General features: G+C 41.8%; 1 protein-coding gene across 1 annotated transcript; it reads left to right on the top strand.

The window, feature by feature from the left end:
- Positions 1–2,975: 2,975 nt before the first annotated feature.
- On the top strand, positions 2,976–9,406 carry RAB35 (RAB35, member RAS oncogene family). Its single transcript, XM_053469931.1, has 6 exons — positions 2,976–3,130; positions 6,541–6,591; positions 6,907–7,030; positions 7,550–7,674; positions 7,760–7,884; positions 8,431–9,406. Exons 1-6 carry the CDS (start codon positions 3,079–3,081, stop codon positions 8,557–8,559), a joined length of 606 nt encoding a protein of 201 aa, XP_053325906.1. The 5' UTR covers positions 2,976–3,078; the 3' UTR covers positions 8,560–9,406.
- Positions 9,407–9,738: the final 332 nt, after the last annotated feature.

The raw sequence follows: 9,738 nt of genomic DNA, 5'->3' as shown, positions 1-9,738 counted from the left end.
CTCTACCACTTCTGCTGGGATATTGTCCCACTTAATGTATCCACCACCTCGGTTAAAAAGAACTACTTTAAACACAGGCGATCACCATCAAGTACTTCATTTTGGATAATGTTCAGTTTTTTAGGCGTCACAAAATGATACATAATGAATATAAAACAAGATTGTTGCCCCCAATAGGAGCTCCTGGAATTTTTTTCCAGTAATATTCTTTTGTTAGGGTTATTCTTTAAGGACGGGGCTCTTAAAATTGTTGTATATGTAAAAGCCTGAAGCCTGTGCTTCTGCATTCACGCTATCCGTACATACACAATAAACAAGCAGCTGATCACGAGTAACATGTACATGCGCCAGAATATTGGCTTTTTTTAAATATTTTTAATGTGCTCAGAATAATTAAAAACAAAAAAAAGCGTTCTTACATCCCAACGGTCAATACCAGCACTCAAATGTCTTAGACACCTGTATAATGTATAGCTTCAGCGAATTTATTTCATTATGTGATTCCCTTTGACTATTGTGGGCAATCCAAATGTAAAAAGGGGTCAGCAAAATATAATGTCTCGGCACATGTACAAAAGTTATATGGAATGCAGAAGAACCAATACAGCAGCAGCATGGAAATAGCAATAAAAAAGCCGTTTACACTTTCATTACAGGCATATACCCGCTTTAAGGACATAGCGGTAACACAACAGCTCCCGTGTTTACGGACGTGCAGTTCACGAGAATGAAAGCTTAACAGCATGACGACTGCACGTCCGTGTGTCCTTTAAAGGTTTCATGTTTAGAGACGATTGAGGTGCGGTGCATGCACTGATAAGTGAAACAAGGTAGAGCACCTTTTATATACATGCTGCGGACCCCATTGTGACGTTAATGTCGGATATCCCTGTGTGTCACCATCTTGGGCCTGGAATTAAGTTGCCTCTCAAAGTGATGCTGTTCCTTCCTTGGGGGTGTTGTAGAAAAAGTATTAGCCGCTGATATTTGGGTTCATTTTCGCTAGACACACCCATAGCAGCCCTGTTGGATCTAAACATCGATTAAATAGAACCTGTCCTGCAAAGTGAAGAAGGCTAAAAGGTCTCAAAAAGCAAGAAATTAAAAAACAGTCATTGACATCTTTCAGTCTGGAAAGGGTTACAAAGTCATTTCTATAAACCTTTGTTTTATTATACTTACAGAGAAGCAGGAAATATAATTTAACATTGAGTCATGTAAATAAATACATATGGGTGCTGATCTGAGTGGAGAAGGCTTCACATTTATACTGGTCTATCAATAGCAAGACATGGAGAGCATATGATGTTCCAGAACACCTTGTCTAATTGACTGCTCACATTCCTATCTTGGTAGAAAATGCTGGCTTTTCTTTGAAATTAAAGATGGAACACAGCGCTCCATGACAGGAACATCATACCAACACAGTGGTGGTAGTGTCATGGTGTGAGGCTGCTTTGCTGCTTCAGAAACTAGACGATTCGCCATAAGTGATGGAACCATGAATTCTACCAGAAAATCCTGAAGGAGAATGTCTGGTGATCAGTTCCTGACCAAAAGCCCAAGATCAGTTGGGTTATGCAGCTGGACAATGATCTGAAGAACACGAGCAAGTAAACCTCTGTATGGCTCAAAAGAAACTAAATGAAGGTTTTGGAGTGGTCTAGTCAAAGTCCTCACTTGAAACCATGGACTATTCTGCTGAGAAGACCGGGCGGAAACTCCTCCGCAGCCACGTAAAAGACTTATTGGCAGTTATCGCAAAAGTTTGATTGCAATAACTTTTTCACATGGGTGTTATAGGTTTTGAGGAATCTTTACCATCAATTAATGAAATGTTCATTTAGAAGCTCCATTTTGTGTTTACTTACATTGTTTTATATTAAAATGAGTTGGCTGGTCTGAATTATTAAAATGTGACAAATCAGCAAAAATAGAAGAAATCGGGAAAGGGGCAAATACTTTTTCACAGCACCTCAAAAAATCTACACAATATAGGTCTTCGAAACGTTTCAACTGCCCCAAAACAGGCAATTACTTTTCTAACGGTGACACGGCTCTATAAGCTACTTATGTAATTATATATTCAACTTTTTCAGTAATACATGTTTACACGTAGATGGATCCAGTTTTTTTATTGGGGTCACAAAATAAATAATGTGGTCTTCTCGCCAAGAGCAAAGGGGGCTCTAGGCCGCTGCATTAGCTGCAGGTTCCGGGATAATTTGCACCTACAATATTCTACGATCAATTTGCATCTTTAATGCTTTAGCTATGGTGACCACATCGGCCATGTTTTCCACTACACGTCATTCTTATGTATGGGATTTGTATCACTGACTAATTGGTTCCCTTCTATAAGTCTATACATCCCACATACTGCAGGGCAGCATTTTATCTGTGCTGGTCAGCAATAAGTAGAAATGATGTATCCTGGAAAACATGGCCGATGGGGTCACCGTACTCATCCTTTCTTTACATCGCAGCAAGAGTGTACACAGCTTTGAGAAACCTATATATTACCTACACAGGTATAGGGGGCCCTGCTCACGATCTAGATGAACTCTTAACACTTTAAACCAAGGCCATAAGGGAAAGCCAAGGTGGTTTTGGTCCCCACACTGTGATATTTGAATTAATGTATCCAAACCCCATTTTACATGTTATCAATCACTCAATACTGAGCTAAAGAAGACTAAGGGGACCAATGATTCAAAGTAGCCTTTATGTATCCCTCTGACAATGACAGAGCCGGTGAGTACATTATGTCCTCGCGGTTCGTTCCACGTATGTTAAGGTAGTTTGGGGATATTCCGCTAACCGACCAAACTCCATTCAATCGCATTCCCCGCCCACTGCCGGTGGGGTGACACAAGATGGCGGATCTCGTGGCGCGCGCAATCTCCATGGAGGCATCGGAGCACGCGCACAGGTGGGGCTGCCAGGGGCGGGGTGCGCGCATGCCTGCTACGCTCGGTCTTGGTTGTCACTTCCGGCTGTTTGTCTGGGAAGCGGATTCGTTCGGAGCGGAGCGCGCGGACCCCGGGACCCGGCCCACCAGCTGCACAGGCCTCCGCCATGGCCCGGGACTACGACCATCTCTTCAAGCTGCTTATCATCGGAGACAGCGGTGAGAGCGGGTGCTGAGGGCTGGCTCTGCTTGGGCCTGAATGGTAGAGACCAATGGGTCAGTACCGGAAAGGAACACACTGGGAGTGGGCTGCAGAGCCTCGGGAGTGCCAGTGGCCGGTTTCCTGTCATGTCAGCCGCCCTGTAACCTGTAATAAATCCCGGCCGGTCTAATGTCCAGGCCTAGCTTGTGATAGTCACTGATCATCACGTTTATTACCGGTGATAAAGGTATACAGCGGCTCGCCAAGTGAAAACTCGCCCGGTTATACTGCCGAATACCTTATTTGCTCTAATAGTTTCCTCTTCTCTAGTGTAATGAGATATGACCCCAAGAGCTTGCACTCTAATCGCTGCTACTAGCAGGAATTAAAACATTTTTTTAGTATAAAATTCACCTTCAACTAACAAGCAGTTGCCGATGACTGTCCCCATCCACTATAACACTGTTACAATCAGCCGAATGCTGCATTACAAGAGCTTTAAAACTGACAATGGCCAAAATGGAGCGTAACATAAAGGTACAAAAAGAGGGAGGTTTGACTGTAAGTTCTGCCCCCCCCCATCAGATAAAGGCATTTATTGGCATCTCGTAGTTTTTTTTTTAGTATTTTCTCTTGAAATGGATTTTGATAAAATGAGAATATTGTAACAAATGAGATGAACTTTATTTACAGAGAGACAATGTTTTTAGGATTTGGGCTTTTAGTTAATAGTCTTGTGTTATTGTCACAACTGTGTCTGGCTTCGTTGTGTTGGTGTCGCTTTAGTTAGAGTGCCGGGTGACTCCATAACACTAATGCGATAGGGGAGAGTGAAAGTAACCCACGTTATTGCATAACCCTGCCCTTGTGAGCTCACAATCTATTGTAAATGTAATAAATATCAAATATTCAAAAGGTGTGTAACCTTCCATACTGGCATCCTAGCAATCGCACAATGACTGAAAGCAAAGCTACCTTAACTATATTAACTAAATTCTTACCCTTTTGTTTAAGGGACCCTCCAGTGCCCCATGTAGCCTCCTGAGCAATAGCTGCGCATTAAAATACTCTGTAGGTACCTTAAAATACATTCATTAAATCAAAATGAATTGGTTTTAGTAGAAGCTGCAGCACATCGCCTCCCCTGTGGTCTGGCAATTGACTCCATTGTTTGGCTGCTGCTGCTTCCCGCACGCTTGCATGGTGGACATTAAAGCCCCAGAAACGTCCAAACGCATCTCTAGTATGGCAGGTAACTGGGGGGGGGGGGTCATTACAGGAAGGGGTCTGCAGAATCCCCCCATGCATCTGGAATGGGGACGCTGCAGGCATTTAAAGGGGCCACACAGTTATGCATTAAACCCCATATGATGGCTGAAATGTCCCTTTAAGTTATTGTTCCTGTGCTGCAAGTGAGAAGGATGGATATAAAAGCAGGATTAGAAAACTGGTCGATGTGATTAGTTCTGCCCCTTTTTGCCACATATTTCCATTTTCATGAGGTAAAATAGCTCATTACTTGTAAACAATAGCGCTCTGATTACATTGTTCTTCATTTATACCAGCTGTACCCAAACAGTGATGGCTATAGGCTTGCTTATAAAAGATGAACTTTGGGCGTAACATTGTGGAGTTTTGAAAGGCCTGGCTTTGACCTCTTATTTAAAGCTATTTTCTCTGCGTTTGCCTGTCTCTGAGGACCACGGGAAAGATGTGCTGCTTGCCTCTTTAGTCGTGGTCATCAGACATGATTATTCGTTCTCTTCCCGGGGTTCTTCCCTGTCCATATTGTGATCGTTGGAACATGGTCCAGTAGGCGTGGAGTTGAGCAGATTAACGAGCCAAACCCTTACTCTATCCACCCACAGCAGAGTTTACGTATTGTCAAGAGATATCATTATAGCAAATGTAATCAGGAAATCAGCTATTAAGGAGAACGGCGCAAGTAGAAAATGTGCAAATTGGAATTGACCTGTTGTGATGCATTTTGGGCATATTTTCCATTGTATATGGTTATGGCTGCCTTTCTTCTTGTGGTCGGCCAGGTTTGGCACTAGATTTCCTAAGGCGTGGTGTATATTAAAGCTTGGACTGCCACCGTTACCAAGATGAATTCTTCAATGGGTTAAATTGGAGGTTCTTTCAGAGTCTGCTTTCATTGTTTCCAGCAGATTATCCAGGGTTCATTATAGGTTTTCCATAAGTGACTCTGGTCAAATGAACAGACAATCCTTTTCTCGCAATTCCCTTCCTTCATCCTTGTTCTTCTTGGTAAAGCATTTCCCGGTGAAACACTTAGCAGTGCTGTTTGGCTCCATTTCTTCAGGCTTGATGGTCCCATTATAGTTTCCTTCTCCTGGCATGTTGTATGATCGCCCCCGGCGTCTGTGCGCAGGCAATGCCTGTGGTGGGCATGCCTGTGTTCATCCATGTCAAGTGGGCAAAAGGTGTTTATGTAGTGATATTTAGAGCACCCGCGTGTCTTTTCCCTCCTCTGTGTTGAGGCTGCTCTGTTCATCTCCGTGGTTCTGCAGTTTTGTTTTAAGGTTTCATTCTTGGAGTGAGCGATGCTTGTAGCTCTTATTGTGCCATTGTGTTTTAATATTAAGCTCTTATTGTGCCATTGTGTTTTAATATTAAGCTCGTATTGTGCCCTTTGTGTTTCAATATGGAGCCCTTCATTCTGGGCTGATTTAATGTTCCGTCTTATTAGCCATTATAAACTGATTATTCCCCTTTACAAATACATAACGTATTAACATGTAGAGTTGACTTGACTATTGTTCGTTGTGCTTGTTGGGTGCCGGTGCTGTTCCAAATAGTATGGTGCTGACAGGTGGCGAGGGAATTACGGGATTTAATCCCTACGAAGCAGGTCGTTCTATGCTCTCCAGCTTTTTGGATAAAGTCACGCAAAACGTGGAGCTGATATCAGGGAATATTTAGCAATGGTGACTTTAGGCCAGTCTTGTAATGTCACCTCAAACGAACGGGCGCATGGTTGAGGCCCCAAAGCATGCGTTATATACGTGTATATGTGTGTGTCTGAAATTGTGCACTGCATCCTTTATTTTAAAATACAAAAGTGAACCCCTGCGCTCTAAAAGCCGAAACTGCTCCGACCGGACACCTTACCTTACTGATGGCTTCCACCTTTTGGAATTCTGTGGTGTCTGCAAAGTGTTTTGTGTCCTAAAGTCCCTCTCCAGTCTCATCAACTTCCCTTACAAAGCCCGAACCAATCATCAATTGAACAATATAATACAATAGGATTTTGAAACCAAATTAAGATAATTTGCTTTATATATATATATTTACATTATATGTTGTATATATTGCTTTCTTTCAAGGACCTAAAGGAGGTAATTTACTATCAATGTGTAAATCAACACATAAGCTTGATCAGTGGTTCTCTCTTCCCTTGCAGGTGTTGGAAAAAGTAGTTTACTTCTAAGATTTGCTGACAACACATTTTCAGGTATGTTCCCTCTGCTGTGTACCCCCATCATTTAGTATATGGATAAATGTTACCCCCCCCAAATAATTCTATGCTTTACAGAAACACATACCGACTTAAGAATCTGAAGACTTGTGGACACTTACAGTAGTTACAATATAGATATGACTTCTCTATTAATATAAACGTCTTGCTGACTCAAGGGTATTTCATTACAACGGCAATATTACCTGCATCGTTTTGAAGGACACACGAGAAGAGGTTTCCGTCAACAACCAGATCCACTCTTTTTGATTGTCTACCCACCCAACTTTATCATCTATTTTAATTTCCTAGGCAGCTACATCACAACCATTGGCGTTGACTTTAAAATCCGGACAGTCGAAATCAATGGGGAGAAAGTGAAGCTCCAGATTTGGGACACTGCGGGTCAAGAGCGATTTCGAACCATCACCTCCACGTATGTGTTAGCTGCTAGGAAAGCTTGTACAGGAAGTCAAATGTCCGGGTATTGTGTGTGTGTTTGGAACCTTTCTAGACTGAACAATGTCAGAGCGACAAGAGAAAGCCTCCTAGCGATGTCATGTAGGAAGTGATATCATTAAACGAAGCCTCAAGCAGGACGTGGCTTCAGAGCTGGTCAACACATTAAAATTTCCATGCCGCAGTACATTGTAACCAGTTCTGTCAGTGGGTGCATCTAGCAGTTTTGCTAAACATGGTGTCCTGCATCCGTCTTGAATTGTCTGTGTCTTTGCCAGATCACTTTTTACTTTCAGCCTCAGCACCTGGTAACCTTGCCCTTTGCTGCCTGCCTGTACTTGGATGCTTCTCTTATTTCAGCCCATCCTTAACTTTGTCCCTATTTCTGTACATTTTGCGATATTATAGGGTCTATGTCTTGCCACCAACATTGATAAATAGATCTGTCGATATGTTTCCTGCGGTCTTCTTGACTGGCCACCTCTGTTTCTTGCAGATATTACAGAGGAACACACGGCGTTATTGTTGTTTATGACGTGACCAGTGCGGAATCTTTTGTGAACGTCAAAAGATGGTTACATGAAATAAATCAGAATTGTGACGATGTATGTCGGATATTAGGTGAGTTTGGAGACTTTCTTATTAAGAAATAATTTAAATGAAGTAATGACGTCTTCAACATTTCTAATTTTTTCTTTTCTTTTAGTGGGTAACAAGAATGATGACCCTGACCGGAAAGTGGTGGAGACAGAAGATGCTTTCAAATTTGCCGGGCAGATGGATATTCAGTTGTTCGAGACTAGCGCCAAAGAAAACATCAATGTTGAAGAGGTGCGAATCTCCACGGTTACATTTTTAACACGAATGTAATCTATTGTTAACCTAGTTAAATTGCCTTTCATCCTGTTACACATGGATTACTGATGCCTTCACCAAGGCGTTTTATTGCCCATTGAAAACGGTCATTATTAAGATGCTGTTTTGCTCTTTGCATATTTTTACATACACAAGCGGAGAATGACTCTTGTCCTCTCTTCTCTCTCATAGTCTCATATGCTCATATGCTCATTTGTCTACCTCCTCTTGATGAGGTTTTCTGAACAGGAGTTCAAATCGCGTACACATTTTTATGCATTTATTTTTTTGCCCTGTGTGTGATGAGTTTATTATTCACTTTCGCTGGAACCATTGGCAGGAAAATGCCCTTTATTCAAGCAACCATTCTCTAAACCCTAGTTTAGCTTGGGGCTAGTGGGTAATACTGATGCTCACAATGGAGACAGATATTTCATGTATGCAATTCATTTTAATGCTTATTTCAAGCAAGACTAAAACTAGGACTAGACTTTGATGTGTGTTCTTTTGTATATTTTTTAGATGTTTAACTGCATTACTGAGCTAGTCTTGAAAGCAAAGAAAGAGAACTTGGCAAAGCAGCAGCAGCAACAACAGAACGACGTGGTCAAATTAACCAAAAACAGTAAAAGGAAGAAGCGGTGCTGCTAGGGGGCTGGCACGCCGCAGAGAGCCTGCTCTCGGTCCGAACATTCGCTCCTGGGATAAAGAGTACCTGTGCCACGGGCAGTGCCCAGCTTTTCAGGGGTTGGGGCATTTTGTCAATCTTGTGCTGTTTATTTAAAAAAAAAAAAATACTCCAGGTTTTCTATCGAGAGGCGCGGGCACCTTTTCACTGCTGTGCCAAGAAGGTGTCGTGGATTCTTGTCGTCCCCCTTGTCACTCCTGTCCAGAGCGTCTGCTAGGAAAGGACAATTGCAGTGCCTACCTTATGGACTGATTAACAAGAGTCTGTACATACTGTATATTGCGTTAACCAGCCTCGCCTCCCTCCCTATCGCTTCTGGCTTCTTCTCGCCAATCTGTCGTCAATATGAACTGATCAACATTTTTAAAGATTTAGTACAGATGGCGTCTTAACCTTAGCTTGAGCCTGGTTTCTATCCCCCCCGTTAGGGCGAGAATGACCAGGCCTCGCTGTTAATTTGCTTTTCTGCTGTTTAGTTTTTGTCTGTATTTAAATTCATGCTTAAGTGACCATTACATTGTCCAGGGCAGCATACGAAACTACAAGGATATTTTTGTTTTTAATGAAAGGTTGGGCAGATACCGATCTGTTACCAGCCACTTGTTTTGATCTGACTGAGAAAAAAAAAAAACAAAATCATTGTAAATTTAGAGGAAAACCATTCTGAAAATAATCTGCCAAATTTTTTGTACCATCTTGTTCATAAATAGGAACAAACTAATAAAATGTGAACTATGGGTCCTGAATTGAAAATGTTGTTTTTCTGAGTAATTGTACACATCCTGTATTAAAGTTTACCCCTGTAGTGTAGCTATTGTTGTAAAGTTGTCTCGAATAATGCATAGTGAGTTACATTTCATCATACGTGGAGAAATCTGCCCTACGTGCGGGAAAAGTGTATGGGAGTTGGCCCTTCATAATAGAGTAAGTAATGTTAATGAGATGAATGGCTTAATCACAAGTCACAGTAATACCGGCCCCCAGGGGCATGTTTATAAACACCATATTTAGCAAATATAAAGCCACATGTCTAAGTGAAAGATGTATAAATGTCACTTTATGAGATTGATGAAAGCAGTGAATGTGGAGAAAAGGTAAGAAAAGAAAAAACCCAAAACGTCATAGAAATATTTTATTCCAGA

Source organism: Spea bombifrons, chromosome 1, assembly GCF_027358695.1.
Source record: "Spea bombifrons isolate aSpeBom1 chromosome 1, aSpeBom1.2.pri, whole genome shotgun sequence".
Lineage (NCBI taxonomy): Eukaryota > Metazoa > Chordata > Amphibia > Anura > Pelobatidae > Spea > Spea bombifrons.
The sequence above is the reverse complement of the archived record's forward strand: the minus strand, read 5'-3'. Positions and strand labels throughout refer to the sequence as shown.